At 42.1% G+C, this 21,454-nt stretch overlaps 1 protein-coding gene across 1 annotated transcript in view; it reads right to left on the bottom strand.

Moving 5' to 3' along the window:
* Positions 1 to 21,454, bottom strand: part of VPS8 (VPS8 subunit of CORVET complex) — a 2,195,799-nt gene that overhangs the window by 378,728 nt on the left and 1,795,617 nt on the right. The window contains exons 34-35 of the mRNA XM_044075401.1: positions 20,055 to 20,155; positions 9,836 to 9,941 (exon numbers count right to left, since the gene is read on the bottom strand). Of these exons, the coding sequence (XP_043931336.1) occupies positions 9,836 to 9,941; positions 20,055 to 20,155 (207 nt within the window). The remainder of the gene's footprint in view (positions 1 to 9,835; positions 9,942 to 20,054; positions 20,156 to 21,454) is intronic.

Raw genomic sequence — 21,454 nt, 5'->3', positions numbered from 1 at the left:
AATTTGCAGTCTGTGTGCTTTTGTGCTATTCAGTATCTACATCTCTAATTATTATAAAAACAAGCAGTATACAAACCTGTCTTCTTCTCTCTTGCAGTTTAATTTAATCATTATATTCTTGTCCACCCTTCCAGCTGACAGAATGGTAACATCATGCTTGTCTGTGATCAGCTAACCCCCACTTCTCAGCCCACTTGTTATGCTAGTTTCATGATTACATCTACAGGACATATTTTCCATTCTCCAAGTTCTAAACAGTCAAACCTGTATGCATGGCAACCCCCAAGTTACAAACTTAATAGTGTGCTCATGGATAATGGTCACACCCTCACATACAGCCCACTAAAATGTCAGGGTCAAGCCTATGTCCAGAACAGACATCTGTCCCATCATTACTGATAAAACAGTATGGTCATCTGTACGACCTCACCCTCTTCCTCTAAGCAATAAAAGCAATAGCATGCTTGATTCTGGATTTATGTCCAATAATTCTAACACCTTCCTAATGTATGCAAAATTTTACAGTAGATGATGAAAGAAAATCTGGAACAGCTATTCTACAAAGCAGTAGTGCTTCAGGCAGGGCTATTTTCTTGTAAATATGCAGTGAGATATCTGCGCTTAACAGGTGTCCTGTTGCATCTGTACAAGGAAAATGCTGCTAAAATAGCAGCAAGTCCATTTTTCTATGCTGTGCATTTTTTGGCACAATGCACATAACATTCTGGCTTTAGCCAAGTATACCTGGCTTCCAAAATAAAGGAGTTAATCATAGCGTGTAAAGATCTACCTAGTACGCCAGTTTTACTAACTTCTGTCAAATACTTCCCATCCCAATGCACACTACAGCATACATTCTGGCATCTTCCATATACAGAATAACTTGTTCACCACTCAAGTATTTATTCTGAATAGGGAAAGATAAATAACAAGGTTGGCTGCAATAATCCACCAGCTTTGGTGACTGCCAAGACATGGTTAGCATAATGGCTTAAATCACAGGCACAAGGTACAAGTTTGATTCTGATCTCCGGTCAATGTCTCTGTGTAGTCTGCATGCCTGGGTAGGGTTTTTCCGGGTCTATATTAGAAGACCAAACGCTTAGGTGATCGAACCTAAACATCAATTTTCTAATATCAAACCGCACGATGTCGAACTTCCCAGGGAAACGCGTTCCTCGGCCACAACACAGAAAACATTACTTTACATCTAAATTAAGTGGGGGGCTTCGCTCCCACACCTCCCGACATGGGGGGGCTGTGCCCCCCACCCCCCAACTAAATATACCAACTCTGAGATCGCTCAACAGTAGGGAAATAGTAAACTCCGGCGAACGGCCAAGGGAAATGTTTCCCTGCATTAAATCGTCCGTTTGCCATTTTTTGTTTTTGATATTAGATCATCGATGATTAGGTGTTTGATTACCTAAACATTCGGTCTTCTAATATAGACCCAGTTTTTCCCACCTCTCAACAACATGCCAGGTATTTCCACCTCAAGGATGGAAATTACTATGTTCAAAAGCAACCTTCATGGTGGAACGTCAGAGGTATGCCAACACAGTGCACTGAAAACTGACTGGACTCATGAGAAAGTCATGGGCAACAGAACAGATTCCAAGTGGTCTCTATAACCACTTTAGGCATCAGTTGTGTTGCACAATATCCAATAGATAAGGGAATACAAATCACAGACTGTGCACTGTGTTAGGGCTAAGTAAAAAAAATGAACTCCACATGATTTGGACATGTTGAGCAATGTCATGAAAAGTGGGCAAGGGGATTTGTTGGTGCTCTGCGCCCATGCTGGTCAATGTGTGCCTGCTGGGTTAATAAGGTACTAGCAGGCTAGTGTCCAGCTGCTAGTCTGGATTACCTTGGATAGTTCTGCTGAGTGAAAGCTGGATGTCAAACTAATCAACCTGACAAAAACAAACTAAGGTTTGCTACACTGAACTCAGCTTGTAAGGGAGTTGCATAATGGTAAGGAGGACATGTTATGATTCCAGACAAGGTGGAAGTCCAGTGAAAGGCACTTGGTTTGGATACAAGGAGTCTACTAATGAGGGGGTGGGGGAAGAAAGACTAGATATAGTGTAGGAATCATGATGACAGTGTCTTTTTAGGACAATGAGGGATGCTATCAGAAACCATGATAAACTCATGCCGCCGATCAGACTCCAGTTTAAAGACAGGACAGTACTCAGTCTCAGCCAACAGCATGCAGCAGGATTGTGCTAGCAAAGAGAAGTGTGCATTCATGCAGCAGTTACAGGATCTACTGGATAAAGCAGAGCAAGATGAGACTGTGTTGATAAGAAGGGACCTAAATGTTCATACTGGGAAAGACATAACAGGATATATATCTGGGTTCACATGGGTGGAGCAACAGGAATAAAGAGGAGGTCATCTAAATTTCTGATTAGCAAATGGCTTGAGTGTAGCTAATACATGGTTTACAATGCATGGTTATCAAAAAATCACAATACAAGAGTGGTCAACATGCAACTTAGGTTGACTTCATCCTAGTAAGGAAAGGGCACTGGGGTAGAAGAGTTAGTAAACTCATCCCCAGTGAAACTGTCGGTGGAGTGAGGTATGATCTGACATTGAAATGCAGAAGTCTTGGCAATTATCAAAAGTGCAGGAAGAAGTAGAAGCTAGAATACACAAACCAAGCTAACAAGGAATACTGTTTGGCTAATAAAAATAGACTAAAATAGCAGTGGGAATGGCAAAGAAAAAACACTGCAGAAACTCTACTGCCTTCTGGAAAGTGAATCAGCAGGTGGCAAAAAGAACCTCTATTAGGTTGCAAGGCAAAGACAGAAAGAAAATAATGGATGATTTAGGGGAAAACGGCTTGGGAGTACTCACAGTATGGAGAGAAAGGTGCATCCAACATGACAAGAGAATAAACGCTTTAGTGCTACAGTACAAAAACAAATGCAACATTCACAAAGTACAGTTTTGTACCTACCATAAATGTAGATGTTCGAGGATTCCATTGCTGCAGTCCTTACTATTGGGTATAGTCCGCATCCAGTCGGCCCGAATACCAGAGTATAAGGCTGACGTCGGTCAGGGCGCATTAGACTGACGTCAGTACGTCAGGGTACTAATGCGCATGACCGGCGTCATATCCTCAGTCTTTTCTTGCCCCAGATGTCAGAAGACCCTAAAAAGACAAGGCCCAAAATACCTGCACCAAAACATGAACAATATATACAAAAATATAAGCAGGTAAACTCACCTACACAACCACCCCTAAACACAGAGGGGAAGGAGGGAGGGTAAATTGACTGCAGCAATGGAATCCTCGAACATCTACATTTATGGTAGGTACAAAACTGTACTATGTTCTTCGCTTTCCATTGCTGCAGTCCTTACTATTGGGTAGAATCCCAAAGCAGAGGTAAGGGAGGCTGGCAAATCATAAAGAAGCAGGAGCTGACAACATGCCTTGCAAAACAGCTGTGGCAAAACCAGCCCTAGACTTAGAGTAGATAGGAAGGTGATAATGCTTAGAGAAAGTATGCACTGAACTCCAAGTAGCTGCTTCCAAAATATCCTTAGTTGCCACCCCGTAGAAATGCTGTTGAAGTGGCAGTAGCCCTAGTGGAATGAGGCCTAATCCCAGCTGGAACCTCCTTGCCATGATGGGAATAACAAAATGCAATGCAAAAGCCAATCCACCTAGAAATAGTTTGTTTTGACACAGGCTTGCCCTGAACTCAAAGCAAAAGAAACAAACAACTGCTGAGACTGCCTAAAATCCTTAGTCCTGCTTAAGTAATAACGCAATTGCCTGTGTACATCTAAAGTATGCAAAATCTTTTCCCTTTATTTTGGGGGTCTGCATAAAAAGTAGGCAAATGAATAGTTTGGTTTAAAGCCACACTAGAAACCACCTTAGGCATAAAGGAAGGATTAGTGCGTAATGATACCCTATCCTTATGGAAAATCAAAAGGGCTCGACTGCCATAAGGGCCTGCAACTCAGACACCCTTCTTGCAGAAGTAATAGCCAACAAAAAAGCAGTCTTCCATGACAAATATTTCAATTCAGCAGTAGCCGCAGGCTCAAAAGGTTGTAGAGTAAGTATTTCCAACACAAAATTGAGATCCCAAGCAGGAGTAGGAGCTCTACGTGGGGTCTTATTTTTTGCCCCTCTAAGAAACTGCTTGAACAAAGGATGCAAAAACAATGGTGGGTCACAATCATAGTGAGCTGAGATTGCTGCAGCATGAATCTTAATGGAAGAGAAGGACAGACCCTTGTCCAGTAACTCAGTAAGATATTGAAGAGCCATACTCAAATTAGGCTCAGAAATCTCCAAATTCTTTGCTTTACTCCAAAATAAAAATCTCTTCCATTTTGCTGCACACTTTCCTTGTACTAGGTCTTCTAGCTTCCATAATCACATTTAAAACTTGTTGAGGAAGTTGAGACCTGCTGTGTTTCAACACAGAATATGCCAGGCTGTCAGATGAAGAGAGTGAAGCTTGACATTGAGCAGATGACCGTCCTGCTGGGATAACAGATGTGGAATCAAAGGTTAAGGCCATGGAGGCTTCTTTACCAGACTCCGTAGGAGAGGGTACCAGTGTTGCCGAGGCCAATCTGGAGCTATCAAAATCATCCTTGGCCTGTCCTGTCTGACCTTTAACAGTACCTTTGGAAGAAGAGGCAGAGGTGGAAAGGCATACACATGAAGGTTTGTCCAACTGAAAAGAGCATCCACTTTCCAAGTTGTGTGATGAAACCCCTTTGTGCAAAACTGTGGCAGCTGGTGGTTTAGTGGAGAAGCGAACAGATCTATGTCTGGAGTTCCCCATGACACTGTCAATTTCTGAAATACATGAAGATCCAGTTTCCACTTGTGGGGATCCATGATTTGTCTGCTTAACACATCTGCTAAGGAGTTCTGTGCTCCTGGCAGAAACCTTGCCTGAAGAGTTAGGTGCAGGCGTAGCGCAGTCTCCCATAAAATCATTGCTTGCCTGCATAGAGGATAAGAATGTGTTCCCCCTTGTTTGTTGAAGTACCACATGACAGTTGTGTTGTCTGTCAGAATCAACACCTGCCCTGGAAGAAGTAACTCCTTGAAAGCCATCAATGCGAACTGGACTGCTAACATCTCCTTCATGTTGATATGTAGATGCTGTAGTCTGGCAGGCCACTTGTCTTGTATCCACTTCCCATTTAGAAGAGCTCCCCAAGCAATGTCTGAGGCATCTGTCGGTAAAATCTGACTCGCCTCTGGCCGGGTCACAGAGAGTCCCTTGTTTAGGTGACATTCCTGAGCCCACCACAAAAATTCTCTTTGAAGGCAAGGTATTATTTGAATGACAGTGTCTAAATCCTGGCAGTGCTGTGTCCATACATTTTTGAGATACCATTGTAACTTCCTCATATGCAGTTTGGCATTGGGAAGCACCAGAATACAAGATGCCATGAACCCTAATGCTTGAAGGACTGTCTCTGCAGTCAGCACGGACTGATGAGATAGTTGATGGAAGTAAAGTGATAGACTCTTTTGTTTGTCCGGGGTTAAAAAGGCCATCTGGGCTGCTGTATCCAGTCTTACACCCAGAAAGCACATGTCTTGAGAGGGTACTAGACTGGACTTTATTTCGTTCACAGAATACCCTAGGCATCTTAGCACTGCTATAAGATATTCCAGATGCTGAAGAAGGTCTTCCTTGTCTTGAGCCAGAATCAGGCAGTCGTCTAAATAAGGATAGATTTGAAGTCCTTGTAGCCTGAAGTAAGCTATCACTGGAGCCAGAACCTTTGTGAATACTCTGGGCGCAGTAGATAAGCCAAAGGGCAATGCAGAGAACTGATAATGAGAATCTCCAGCTCGAAACCGCAGATACTTCCTGTAACTTAGCCTGATAGGCACATGAAGGTAAGCTTCCTTGAGATCTAAAGTTACCATCCAGTGATCTTTGCCCAGCAGGGGTAAAAGCTGTTGTAACATCAACATCTTGAACTTGGGAATGTCCAGATAAGTGTTGAGGAGAGATAAATCCAAAAGCAGTCTCCACGTGTTCCCCTTCTTTGGTACTAGGAACATGCGAGAATAAAATCCTAGGCCCCTTTCTGATACAGGGACTGGCTGAAAGATGTCCAACACCCATCTGTCTTGAGTAATTAAATCCCAATTTTCTTTGAAAAGAGACAGTCGTCCTTCCAAAGGAGCTGCCAGACGAGAATCTACTGGCAGCTGAAAAGGCAGGTCATTGGGTCTGTTTACGAAAGGACTGACCCCTGCCCTCACCAGAAGTCTGAGCAGGTGAACTCCCTGTTCTAGGCCTAAAAGAACCTTGAGCCCTGCCCCTACCACGTCTAGACCTACCCCTAGACTGGGAATCATAAGCAGGATATGTCCACCCCTTAGCAGGCCAATTTCTACTAAACTTCGTGGCTGTACCTGCAAAAATCTTTAACAGTTTGCATAGACTTAGCTTTGTCCTCCATTTTCTTTAAAACTGCTTCCACAGGTGAACCAAACAACACATCAGACTGTAAAGGAGCATCCAAAATCCTTGTCTTAACATGCTCAGCCAAATTTTGATCCCTCAACCAGGCATGCCTGCGAAGAACAGAACTAGTGGCAGCCACCCTCGAGGAGGCCTGCACAGCATCAAAACCACATTGCAAAGAATGCTTGCCCACTTGTTCAGACACATAAACTAAATCCAGCAAGTCTTTACAATCAATACCTTCCGCCAAAGCATCCACCTTAGATTTCAATTGTGAAAGGAGATAATTTTGATATTTCAGCATGTGAAACTGACAATTCAACGCTCTCATGGCTAGAGTGGAAGAAGTATACACTTTCTTACCCCACCTATCTAACGCCCTTGCCTCTTTGTCAGTGGGAACAGGATTTTTAACCACAGAGGCCTTAACACCTTTAGGCCCCTGAGAAACAGTTTCTGGGTCCGCCCTAGGACTCTTAAACAAATACTTATGAGCTTGGGCACCCTATAGTACCTATCAGGTTTAACAGGAGCAGGAGGCAAAGAATCAGGGTTCAGGGAAGCCTCTGCAAAAACATCTTCCACCACATTCAACACAGGAGGTATAGCTAAGGGCCTATGCTGGGGTAAAACAAGAATTCCCTAAGCCTCTTCCTGAATCAGAGTAATCCTGGCCTTCCCATTTAAAGTGCTCCCTCATGGAATGCAGAGTCTCTGAAAATGAAAAATCCTCAGGAGGAGAAGCCAAGGAGTGGCATCATCCACATCAGAATCAGAATAATGAGGATACTCCTGCAAATCTTCCGCAGAAGACTCAGAAGCCCCTGAACCCTGTTCAAAACTGTCAAACTCTGGTTCCACTCTAGGCCTCTTATCAGGAGGGCCCATAGAACCTCTAATCATAGTAATCAAATCTTCTGCCATTTTAAGCATATGTTTCTTAGGTACAGAACCCGAAGGCTAGGAGAAGCCCCTACTGAAGCTGAAGTTGCCCTACCTCTAAAAGAAGTTTTGGCAACAGAAGGAGAGGCTCTAACTACTTTGGGAAGAGAGGGAAGAATAGTTACCTGAGAAGCCCCCTCAGCCTGGCCTGCCTCCTGAGAGGGTACATCCTGTAACAGTAAAGTTTCTGCCTGAGACTCCATAGAAACTCCTGGCAAAACCTCTGGCTCCACTGAGCCACCTAAAGAACCGGCGTCCGGGACTGCCGGTTCATCAACCCTAGGCTTCGCTGTTTTGTCCTTGCGCTTCTTGACGAAGCGGGCGCCGGAGCATCCGACAGCATTTTATAATTGCAACGCTTCCCAAACACTAATCTGGCACAGTCTAACCTCCTCTTAATAGTGCGTTTGTTAAACCTAGCACAAGAGCGGCAACCAACAACGCCGTGCTCAGGCCCTAAACAAGGTATACACAATGTATGGTAATCCCTATGAGGTATTTGTTTCCCACAAGAAATACAGTTATTCACTTTTTCTGACATCCGGTTAAATACTGAGGCAAGAAAAACCAAAATGTTCCCCACGGGTACTTAGCCAACTCTGATTCGGTCTGAAACTCGTTTCGAAATATTTCAGAACGCCAACCTGCACTCGCAAAACTGCTTCTGCAGTGGGAATGGCAAAGAAAAAACACTGCAGAAACTCTACTGCCTTCTGGAAAGTGAATCAGCAGGTGGCAAAAAGAACCTCTATTACGTTGCAAGGCAAAGACAGAAAGAAAATAATGGATGACCGACGCCAGCCTTATACTCTGGTATGGAGAGAAAGGTGCATCCAACATGACAATAGAATAAGGACTGCAGCAATGGAAAACGAAGAACATCTGGGCAATACAGAAGTATCAAGCTCCTGTGACACTGCAAGAAAGTGCTGGTGAAGGTGACTAAAACAAATACACATAGTAGGAGAAAGTAAGATGGGAGATGAGCAGTCTGGGTTAGGATCAGGAAGCAGCACAACAGACTTAACTTGACACATACAATGGACAAGATGCTGGAGAAGAAGAAAAGAATCCAACTGTGCATATTGACACTTGGAGAAAGCATATGACAAGACTTTAATAAAGCTGAACTGGGCAGTTCTGCAATGGTATGAAGTTCCAAAAGCATTGGCAGAAATACTGCAAGCACCCAGTGACATAGGTACAAACAGTGTTTGGACTCTCAGAGAAGTTACCAGTGGGAGTGAGTGTGCAGAGTTCAGCTCCGAGTTCACTGCTGTAAATACTGATGATGGACTACATTAGTACACAGGCTTGAGGAGATAGCTCAGCAAAGCTGCTGTATGCAGACAATGTGGCATTACAGGCAGACAATGAACAGGAACTTCAGCAAATGATAGGGGAATGGAATGCAAAACTGAAGGCTCACTGGATGAAACAGAACATAGTTGCAATGGCAGCAAATGGGGGAAATGAGAAGAAGCTGGTAGAAGGGAAAACAGTGGAACGGATTAACACTACAAATACCTCAGAGTGTTAGAATCAGAGGTGCTCTATGATTCAAATGGACATCGAGTTACTGTGCGCAGCCTACATCTTTGTCCTATATCTGAATGAGTTCTCTCACTTCTACCAGACACTGAACAGGAACTTCAGCAAATGATAGGGGAATGGAAACTGAAGGCTCACTGGATGAAACAAAACTGAAGGCTCACTGGATGAAACAGAACACAGACAAGACAGTTGTCGTGGCAGCAAATGGGGGAAATGAGAATAAGCTGAAAATGTGATAGAAGGGAAAACAGTGGAACAAATTAACAATTCAAATACCTGAGAGAGCTAAAATCAAACGGACATTGAATTGCTGTGTGCAGTCTACATCTTTGTCCTATATCTGCATGAGTTTTCTCACTTCAGTTAAATCTCACCTTCTGAAAACATGCTAGGTTGTGTGGCTCCTTAGTCTAACCTGTTCTTATATTACTCATTTACTCTCACCCTTGTGGCACAAAAATATGGATAAAAAATGGTTTGATGACAACTAATGCATTAAAAAATTATCAGCTTATAGTAAACCAGTTTTTAGCTGTCTTAAGAGTTTGGGTCACACTCCCATATCCCAGATCCATTCCACCGCGGTCTCCTCTGCAATGTTTTACTAAAGCCAAAGTATAGCAGATTTGTCAGTTTTACCTACTCTTCCAAAACAGATACTAAAAGAACAGCACTGATTTTACCTTGCAAGACTACATCAGCATGTGAAGCCAAATTACCATTCATTTACAGATGGGTTCACGATAGAACTGTTTTACCAGCATAATGTAGCCATCTTTTTAAACAAGAATTATATGCTGTATTTTTTTTCTGGAACACAATCTCCTCAGGAAAGTATTAACAGTAACATGAAATATAGTTGTAGCTTACCTGTTCAGATGTTTGTTGAGATGCTGGACCCTTTAGCAGTTTCTGGGCTGACATCATAGCTTCCAACAGTGGAAACCAAAGAGCCTGTTTAAAAACAAATACAGAATATTAGCAATCAGAATCCTGAGATGATTGCACCAGTACTCTAAAATGTGGGGACTTAAAAACCCAAAAGACAACAAATATCAAACTTCCCTACTCCTGCAGACACAGGAAGAGTGTTACCACGAGTCTTGCAGGACAGCAAGTCTAGCAGTTCAGTACTGCAGGTCCTGACATTAGTTTATTGGTGTGACCGAATAGGGATTCTGGTCGGTGATATCCTGGTTCTCAGTAAAATTATAGTAAGATGTAAAATATGAATACACAAAGTGCATCAGTAATACAAGCAACAGACGTAACACTAGAATTAAAACCAATGCTGACAGTACAGCAGCAATAGCAAGAGTGAAAGTAGTACAATGCAAGTATCAGAGAATAAAAACAAAAGGTGAACCAGAAACTCAGTAGCAGTGAATGGACCACTTCTGTACAAACAACATACACTGCAAGTACAAATGATGCAGCAGCAAAAGTTCTACAACAGGTTCAAAAGTAATTATAGCTGTGCATCTTTAAGAATGCCTCCACAGAATTAGTAACACAGTAATAACAGTAACATTAATGCTGACAACAGATGTGAAAATAGTGACAGCAGTAGAAAGTACAATTGTGTAAAATCTTACCATAACAGTAAATGTCCTTCTCTTCACTGTTGCAGTATTTTTTACATAGCGATCTCCTGCAAAGGAAAGGCTGCCTGGTCAGTATATCAAAGCCTTTGGCAATTATTGATGCTGTACGTCACATTTATGCTCCCTGCGCAAGGCACAGGGCATAATCGTGATGCACGGATGTACATTCCTCAGAAATGAAAACACTGAGGAGGAAAAGAACATCCAATGGGACCAGAAGGAACACGTGCATCCAGAAGGAGAAGAAAAAAAAATCCCTGGTCAGGATGGCAAGTAAAGGGCAGAGCAAAAGGGGAGGAGGGAGGGAATACTGCAACAGTGAAAAGAAAGATTTTACATAATGGTACTAAGTCTTTCTGTGTCAATGTTGCAGTATTCTTTGCATAAGTGAGTACAAAAGCTCAAGAGGAACTTGGAAGGAAGAAGGCACAAAAGAGCCCTCTAGAAAACCATGCAGGACAGCTTTAGAAAAGCCAGATCTTGCTCTGGAAATAACACCCAACTTTGTAATGTTTAGTGAAGGTATTCATAAAAGTCCAGGTAGCAGCCTCAAGGATGGGACTGGTGTCCAGTCCTTTGAAAAAGGCACCAGAAGAAGCAACAGCTCTGGTGGAATTAGCCTTTGCAGAGGCAGAAAGACATTCACCACTGAAGGAATAACAAAAATAAATGGCCTTAGAGATTCAAGAAGAAATGATTTGTTTAGAAACTGCCAAACTTAAAGACCTGTGATGAAAGGAAAAAAGTTGCTCAGATTTTCAAATGGCCTTAGTCTTATCCAAATAACATCTGAGCTGCCCATGCAAAGACAATACGTGAAGGACCTTCTCACTAGCAGACTACAGAGAAAGAAAAAAGGAGGGTACATTAATAGACTAATGAACAGACAAGTCATTTACCACTTTGGGCATAAGAGGAGGATTAGTAAGAAGGGACACCCTGTCCCTGTGAAAAACTAAGAAAGGAGGAACAGCCATAAGAGCCTGGAGTTCAGATACTCATTTAGATGAAGTAAGGGCCAAAAGAAGTACAAAGTTGCAAAGAAGCTGAAGCTACAGGCTCAAAAGGAGCCTGAGGCAATTTTTCCAGAATAAAATTCAGGTCCCGGCCAGGTAGAATATGCTTCCTGGGAGACCTAATTTGAAGGATGCCTTTAAGAAATTGCTTGACCTCAATGCTAGAGGCCAGAGGAGGAGTCAAGCACACAAGCAGAAATAGCTGAGATGGGAGCCTTAACCGAAGAATAAGCTAACACGGCATGGAGCAATTCACACAAACAAGAGAGAACCAGAAGAACCCCCAGTGAAAAGAGATCATGGTTATAATGGAGGCATCAGACAGAAAATCTCTTCCAACTGGATAAATATGATTTCCTCATACTGGGTTTCCTGGCCTCCTGCAGAATCATAAGCATGTCCTTAGAAAAAAGATGACTAAAAGGGATCAAAACACTATCACACACAGCATCAATTGAAGAGTAGACAAGTAAGGATGGATAAGAGATCCCTTTGTATTCTGTGAGAAGGTCCACCCAGTGAGGTAACTTGCGATGATTGCCTATGGCTAAGTGAAGATGGGGAAACCAATACTGTCTGGACCAAAATGCAGTCACCAGTAAGATTTTGTGGGAGTCTTGCTTGATATTGTGCAGGACCCTCAGAATCAGGGAAAGAGGAGGGAAGGCGCAAACAGACATCCCTTTCCAAGCCATGGGGCTTAGGACACTGGAACAGAAAAGAGGAAATTGTCTGGTCAGAGGGGAGGCAAAAAGATCTACCTGTGGAATACCCAGTAGTAGATAATGTCCAAAAACACATTTCTGTGAAGCATTCATTCATGAGTCTATGTGCTGGATCTGCTCAGAGACTCCAGTCACTATATTTTGCTCTGAAGAGATGCAGACAGCTTCAGAGTCACTTGATACTGGATAGCTAGATCCCAGACTTGACAAGCAAGTATGCAAAGAAGGTAGGACCATGTTCCTTCTTGCTTGTTTATATATCACACCACTGTGGTACTGTGAAAACCATGAAGGGCACTGGAATATAAAGGGAATAAAAAACTTGAAGAGCTAGCAGGAGAGCTTGATGTGTTCTGATCTCTGATGAGGAGGCCAGAAACCCTGGACCTTGAGGGAACCTAAGGAAGCTCCCCACCCCCTGTCCAAGGCATCCAAAAAAGTTCCTGAGATGGGACTGGAGGAACATGGAAGGAAGTGAACTAGGAAATCCAGTGGAAGGGCAATGTTGAAAGTACACTAACCTGAGGAACCATTGTAGTTTTCTCATATGGAGCCTTACTAGAGGCAGCATAGGAATGTGGAAACCATGAATTCTAGAACCCTGATAAAATCCCTGGCTGTGACTGAAGCCAGAGGGTGAGGAGACAAAAAAAGGCAATCAGAGAGAGGGCATTGGCTAGAGGTAGGGATACCAGCATAGGAATGGTCTGGATCCTGCAGCAGAGAAAAACATGATCCTGAGAAGGAACCTGGACTGCTTTCTGAAAGTTTATAGTAAATCCCAGGCTTTACAACAGACAAACAGTAAACTGAAGGTGCTGAAGTAGAACACCCAGTGATGAAGCCTGAATGAACATGTCATCTTTATAAGAAAACATCTGAACCCCTCATACTGCAAAAGGCAATGACAGGAGTGAGGCATTTGGTAGATACTCTTGGGGCAGTAGAGAGGACAAAGTTCAAAGCAGAGAACTGAAATATCAAGGAAGAAACATAGAAACATAAAAACTTCCTGAAAATTGGATGGATGGGGATGTGTAGGCAGGCATCCTTGAGGTTCAGAGATACCAAAAAGGTCTGGGAAAGAAGAGGAGGGAACAGGGTTTGTACGGACATCTGAAAGGAAGGAACCAATAGAAAGGTACTGAACTGAGAAAGGTCCAGAATGGGTCTCTAGGTGCCTTCCTTCCTGGGAGCTAAGAACATCTTGGGGGGGGGGGGTCAACTTGAATAGTGCCCTGAGTGAGCCAAAAGGGCCTGAAGCAGTTCTGGAAAGAAAGGAAGCTGTCCCTGAGGAGGTTGTGGGACACCCAGAAAAGGAGGAAGGGATTTTCACAACATGAAATATCCCTGCAGGATAATGAACAAAACCAGAGAGTCTTGAGTGACGTTTAACCAATTGGGACAGGACAGGGAAAGACAAACAGATAAGGGACCTAGCCTAGAGAAAGGAAAAGCAAACTGTCACATAGTACTGGTTTGTCTTTAAAGGGAACCTCCGAGAAGTAGGAATGTGAGTAGACAGGCTAGGGGTACACACCTAGAACCCTGTTTACCCTTAGGTGGAGGGAGGAGCTGTCTGCAAACAAAGATAGATTTGGATGGATAATTTATGGATAGGAGAAACCTAAATAAGTTTCAGTTCCTGCAAGGCCTTGCCTTTATCCTTGAAGGACTTAAAAAACTCAGCAGCAGCAGAGCCAAAAAGGTTCTTATAATCAAGAGTGGCATTCAAAAATGTAGTTTTAATGTCATCAGGTAAAGGCTGAAAATAAAGCCAATAGTAGCGCCTCAAAATAGAACTAAATGAAGCAGCCCTAGAAGAAACATCAGCTGCATCACAACTAAACTTAACAGAGTGACGAGCCACTAGAGAAGAAGAATCCAATAAGGAAAGGGCCAATACCCTGCCTATTAAATCAGGAAGGCCAGAAACTGTCTGAGATATTTGAAAATGAAGGGCTAAAACACCTGGTTATGACAGTCTGGTAATTAACAGACATAAAAACCAGGGTGACATCAGTACAAAGCGTTTTGTCCTGACATTTCATGGCTCTACTATCTTTATCTAAAGGAAGGACTTTAGTAGAGGGCAAAAGTATAGAAGGTTTGTCAGAAGATACAGACACTACATAAGGATCAGCAGAAGAAGATTTGTACAATAATTTGCAATCATCAGGAACCTTTTATATAATACATAAATGTATATATATAAAAAAATATATATATATATAACTAAGAAATGAACTTTGTGACAATAACAGCATTCAAAAAATAGTAGTAAATCACACCAACAACACTTGTAGTACTTTAGCGCTTTCGTCTTATTTATTATCAAGACTTCTTCAGAAAGACATGTTTCATAAGTATGAGCAACCATTTTCACTTCCTTTAAATACAGTAGTTCTAGCAGGTCATTTAAATTAACAACAGTTCCTTTCCAATAGTGAAGTGTGAACAAGCAGGGTGCTGTGTGCATTTTCATTAACATTACAATCGCAGTTACATAAGGTAAATTGGTCAGACAGTAATAGCCTTGTGGTGCCGTGTGCATACTAAAAGGGATCGTGTGCAAAAGCAAAAAATTTAAAATAAGGGGGAACCGGGAAGGATGAGAGTCATGCTGTGATGATTCTAATATAAACACATAACTTATGAGTCTTTGCCTCCAAAGGTAAGTAAAGAAGGGCACGAAGGAATGTGGAGGAGTCAGGTAGAGAGTCCTACTATGCTTTGGTATCAGTGTGTGTGTGTGTGTGTGTGTGTGTAGAGAAATGTGTGGGTATGCCACTTGATGGGGGAGTGGGAGGAATGCGGTGTGGACTTGAGGGGGGGCTGTTAGGGGGCCGCCCATGACAAGGAGTGTGGAGCATATGAATAACAGAGTGTCCCAGAAGACTGTCAGTGTGGATGGTATCACCCCTTGAATGGCTGCGTGAAAAGTGAGACCGACGGGGTAGTTGGTGGGGTCAGCGGGGGCTAGCCTGGTGACTGGGAGCATGTGTGTAGGGGGGTAGAGGGAGGAAAAAGTCAGAGAGAGAGGAAACACATTATATTCACTTGCATAGTTGTAAATCCATAAACACATTAAATCCACTTGCACAATTCTTCAAAACCTCTTGTACAATTTTTCAAACCCTATCACATTTCAATCTCTATACCATTTAAGTGCACATTTAATGTTCAGTGTCTCGTTGAGACCTGGATAGACATCAGCTCTCAGTTCTATCGGCCATTTTAATTCCCGGACTTGCAGGAATGTGTCCATGTCCCCTACAAATTCTGTTATTTTTTCCAGCGCTGTGAATTTGAATCCTGTGAAGTTTGGGCAAATAGCACTGTGTTTAGCCAAGGCATTCAAACTGTCCTGTTTGTGTATTGCTGCAGTGTGTTCTTTAATATGGCTACTCAGCTTCCTGTTCATTTTGCCGATATAGAAATTCCCACAGTGTTCGCAGAAAGCACAGTAGACTACATTTTTTGTGTTGCAGTCATAGTGGTCATGTAGACTGACAGTTCTGTTGCAGTGCGGGAAGGTGACGTTGTTGTCTTTTCGTATGTGTACACAGGTGACACACTTGCCGCAGTCAGACATTCCAGGTTCTGTCGATACTTCACTCTGTGGGGATGCGCTTTTGTTCCTCTCAAACGCACCACCAAATGAAGAGGTTCATTTGAAACAGAAGTTCGGGGATGCCCCAAGTAACTTTGTCAGACCTTTTTCTCCTCCCAAGATGTCCCAATTGTTGGTGAGGACTCCTCTGATTCCAAACATATCTGTGGAAATTGGAAGAGGGAAACTTGACACCCAGTCCTTTTTGTTCAGTCCATTCTGTGCCCTTGCTGTGAATCCCTTTTCCAGGATTGGTGGGTATCTGGAGTGTCTGTGCTGTATGGTCTCTTGGAACAGGTTGTCCACTAAATACTCTGGGTATTTTCTTTCTAAGAACAAGTTTCTGAGGTAAAAACCTTCCTTGATGAAAACCTCGTCCCTAAAAATGAGTCTGGATAACCGGATGAATTGTCCTTTTACAATATTTTTTTTTCATGAAATGGGGATGCTGGCTGCTGAACTCTAGATAGTTATTCCTGAAAGTGGGCTTGCGGTAGATGTTGGAGTCAAACTGTCCACTTCCCGGGTCTATAGTGAGGTGGATATCCAGGAACTGAGTGGTGGTTCCGATATGTCCTACCGTGAGGGTCAGGAAGTCCAGACTCTGGAAAAGGGTTTCTAGAAAATTGCTCATAGAAAGTCTGCCTCCCTTCCAGACAAAAAAGACATCATCTATATAACGCCTGTACATTATGGTGTTATTGAACCAGGGCAGTGATTCAACCATATCCATTTCCCAGGCACTGAGGACTAAGTCTGCATATGCCGGGGCCATTTTGGACACCATGGCTACCCCTTTCTGTTGGTGGTAAATCTTCCCGTTGAATTGAAAGAAGATATTTCTTAATACTGCTTCTGTTAACCTGCATACAATATTAATCTTAGTCCCGTTTAGGTTGGAATGCCTGTTCAGGTACTGCCTGGTGAGGGTCAGTCCTTTGGCGTGGGGGATGTTTGTGTAGAGTGCTTCTACATCTAGGGTGACCAGTAAATATTCCCCTCCATCGAGCCTTAGTTTGGAGATGTCATTTAGAAAAGCCCAGGAGTCGTTGGTTTAGTATTTACTGTTCTGTACAATGGGGTTAAGGATGTGGTATACGTATTGTGAAATCTTTTCTGTTTTTGTCCTTCGGTTCAATACCACATGGCGGAAAGGTGGATTTTCAGGGTTCTTGTGAACCTTGGGGATTCAAAAAAATTTTCCAAGACTGGGTGTCATGACCTGCATGAAGTCTTTTTCGTCTTGAGAGATCTCATCCCTGAGGTACAGTTCCAATAGTAGGTTGTCAGTTTGTTTAAAGTTTTGTTGTACCTGGCTGATGTTGACCTTTTTGTAGAACTGGTTATTCATGAGGGATGCTTCAAGTGTTTGGATATATCTTTCCTGCTCCATCATTACTATCCCGGATCCCTTGTCAGCCTTCATGATCCGTAAGGATTTGTCCCGACTCAGTTCCTTCCAAGCCTGTCTTTCTTCCCTGTTCAGGTTGTGCCACTTACTTCGCAAAAAGGCTCAGTGTGTTGGAGAGTGCAGGAGTGTACAGGCTCTTCATGGTAAGGGGTCTGTTATCTTCACAGCTTTCAGAGAGGGAGAGAGGAAACACATTATATTCCATCCTCCCATCCATAGCTTTGGAATTCTACCCAAATGTAATGACTGCAACAGTGAAACACGAAGAACATAGTACAGTTGTGTACACTTACCATAAATGTAGATGTTCGAGTGTATTCACTGTTGCAGTCCGGGTTACCCACCCGCCAGCCCCCTTTCTGTACTTCTTCTTTCCTTCACTATGCTCAAAAGCCTTTGTGGTGTATTTGCTTTTAGTAGAGGGTAAATTTTTTATGTGTTCTAAAGTGCATGTATATATTCATAATTATATATATATTTTTGCTCCCCATTTGGGGGGCACCTGACATCTGGGGCACGAAAAACTGATTAAAATGGCGTCGGCTGCATGTTTTATACCCCTGATGACCTGACATAATGGAAGAGAAGACAGCAACCGACGCAGGACCCAAGACTTTGTTATTCAGGCCGACTGAGGGCAACCTGCCAGCAGATTACCCAAATGTAATGACTGCCACAGTGAAACATGAAGAACATCATGGGTTCATAGGAGATTACTAGGCTAATGGCGTAAGACCCCTTACAAGCCTAGCCCATATAACCCAATTTTGCCAAATATATGGCCCCTTGGAGCAAGAAGATGGCATGGATTTGTGCTTATGCCTTGAGTATCTTACAGAAAAACAAGAATATGATGAGAGGGGTATAATATGGTAACACACATTCAGGTTGGGATAAAGAAGCACTGTGCAAAAGGCTGAAGATAAGGAAGAAAAGGCAGTAATGAATGAGGCACAGGTCCAAAAGCTAAAGACCCCCTGGTGTATACTATGGTATGCAGATCTTCACACATAGCAAGAAAGAGAGAGAGACAGGCTCAGTCGCTGAATAATATGGGCAGAGGATAATAATCAAGGACCTAGAAGCTCTAATCTTCTCTAAGTGAGTTGTAAGGTTCTCCTACACAATAAGGGCAAGAAAGGTATGAAAACTATGGTAGCAATAAGACTTGAGCAGAAAATAAGGGCTTCAACGAGGAAGAGCAAAGAAGCTACTCTGGTCCTCATAAGATGAGAGAAGGAGGGAAGAAAGGAAGGGTGAATACTAGTGAGGAACCTAGCCAAAGAGATCATGCCACAGCACAGAGCATAACCCCTGAGTTAGGAATGGGAAGGGAATAATAAGAGAGGTCTACAAGTAAATCTTAATTTCTTTCTGTTAGGAAGCAAAAGAACCAGTAAGCTGGAAGCCAGAAAGAAAATGACATGAGTGAAAAAAATGCGGTGCACATCAACAAAAGTGCAACAATGTGACTTGGTTTGCTGTGTTAAACATAGTAGCAAACATACTGGTTCATTTATATAGAAGTGTGACCAGAAAGAAGTCATGTAACCACAGGGTAGTCATACTCACTTCCACACTACAGAATGGCTATTGAAAAAATCTTTGGAAGAAACTAATATAGTTTCTGAAGGCTAACTGCCTGTGTAGCTACAAAACAGCATGAATTCACTAAGGAGAAATCTGGTCAGTCTGTCCAGATCCAGCTATGATTCTGTCTCACCTCTGGGACTGGCAGAGGGTTCCAAAGCAAATGCGGTTTAAATGGACTTCAGCAAGACCTGTAGCACCATGCCATTTAAATTACATTACCACAATACAGAGCAACAGTAAGGCTGCATTTGGAGCAATGTGTCTGGTTCTGACAGTTACAGACAGAAATAGAGTTTAAGTTGGAAGACACTGGGCAAAGAACAGAGATGATCTGGAGTACAATAAAGTCTCAAAGCTACCTGCCATGTACAAACTGAATGAAGGAAAAGAATGACAGGGCAGAGGCACAGTGCACCATTGGGACAAAGGAATAAAGTGGAATTCAAGAAGAAGAACTGAAGTAAGAAATGGGCACAGATGGCAACAAGAATGGTTTTAAAATACTGTTCCATGAAATGGAGGACATGCAATTTAAGTCAAAAAGAGGATTTCAGAGGTTCCTGAGATGGATGGAAGAAGCTATACTGGGGAAAAGGGGCAACAACAAGAATAAATGTAACAGCCAAGACAAGCTCAAACATAAATCATCCTGCATATTAACATGCTCACTCAATAAGTGGAAACAGAAGGAACACAGGTTCTCTAGAAGACAGCTCTTCATCAGATCACAGGCATTTAAAATTAACTTTCAATACTACAATGCCATGGAAAATATCTATAATTAAAACTGCCAGTCTTGCCTGAGATGCACACTTATAAACTATGTTAAAAACAAACATTTTGCTGTCTTTTATGAAATGTTTGTTTCTCTGATTTCAGAACGGCAGTTTTCTCTTGAGTATGAATGACCTGCATCTACAGAATTATAGCTCCTGGTTGTTACATAATGGAAATCTATCATTATGGCACTGAAAAGAGTAGTACAGTTCAGTCAATAAGTAATCTCTATTATAGCCTCTAAACACATATTGTTGTGGCTCATTGCTTACACAATGAATGCCTTTGCAAGAACAACATGCAATACATTTAAAATGAAAACATTTACATCACGCTGCTGCTGGTTCAGACTATGAGAATTCCTCTGGCATAATGAAATTGTCTCTTCCAAGGTATCTTCGATATCCTTCAGGAGCTTTTCATTTAATTCTACATTAGACAAACAAAAATAATGACATAAAGCAAATGTGCAACATCATTCAAACCAATTTCAGCCATCTGAATGGTAGCAATAAAATATAAAACATAATACGGATTTAAAGTTTTAAAATGTAAATTAGACAGGAAGCAAAAGACACTGTAAAATAATAACTGAAGGGGTGCAAGTACCATCCTAAACTAAAAAATGGAAAATAAATTACATAACATTCTGTTACTTAGCTAATAGAATGTACAATAAATACAATAAATGCACCTGTACCATGGTATCTTTCCTTTTTGGGACTGCTGGTAATCCAAACCAGCTAGAATTAAAATACAAAGTCTCTGCATTTAGTTTGCTTTTTGGAATCACACAGTCAACCGTCACTTGTAAATCAGCAGCTGCCAAATGTAATGGACAATGAGAGTGGCAAACAATGTGCCTACTGGTTGAAATGGAGAAATGGGGAGGAGTACAAAATTAATAACAGAGTGCATTGTGTGAGTTTATGACATTGAAAGTCCAGACCTGAAAGTGTGTCATGTATAATAAGTTCTAGAAGTCTGACGGTCAGATAGTGAGCTAGGCAATCCCACTAACAGCACTGTCAAAAGTAAAAAAAAAAAAAAAAAAAAAAAAAAAAGAAGCAAAGGATACAACAGGCACAGTGGCCATATCAGTGGGCAGTGATCTACCTAAAAAGACAGCTTTCATCTCATGTCACTTGTCACCCATTATTTGACACTTAGAAGTACTAGATAGAAAAAAAACAGCTTAATGGTGTTTTGACTTCCTGAGTTACATGAAACATGATCATTATATCTACTGGTCTACCTTCTGTAGCAGACATATTTTTAACTTATCTTTGGATATCTCTAGCTTTGTAAGAGAATCTTCTCTTGCAGTCAACCTCAAGGACACATGCCTTGTGCAGCAGCATGTAGTGATATCATGTCTCAGACTGGGAGCGTGCATTTAGCCCCCATGCACCCCAGTGTGATCCAAAAGCAAGCACAACCTAAAACAGAAGGCAAATGACAATAATATAAAATGATACATTTGTCCAAACACAGGAAAATCTGTTGGCAAATTCTGGATGGGGAGGTCACATGGACACAGACACAGGAGAACTTCATATACTTACCCAATGCAGATGGTCTCCTTATAGAAAAACAGACAACTGAATACCCATATGTTTCATCTAACTTCAAAGACCTTCTGCAGTAGTTAAATTCTGGGATAAATCCAAAACAGTTACATTTTAAAACCCTGTGAGGCTCGAGTATGTAAAAAGTCAAATGGTAAGG

Source organism: Protopterus annectens, chromosome 6.part1 (assembly GCF_019279795.1).
Source record: "Protopterus annectens isolate FY-2018-M chromosome 6.part1, PAN1.0, whole genome shotgun sequence".
Lineage (NCBI taxonomy): Eukaryota > Metazoa > Chordata > Ceratodontiformes > Protopteridae > Protopterus > Protopterus annectens.
Note: the sequence above shows the minus strand (reverse complement) of the source record. Positions and strands in the feature narration are given on the sequence as shown.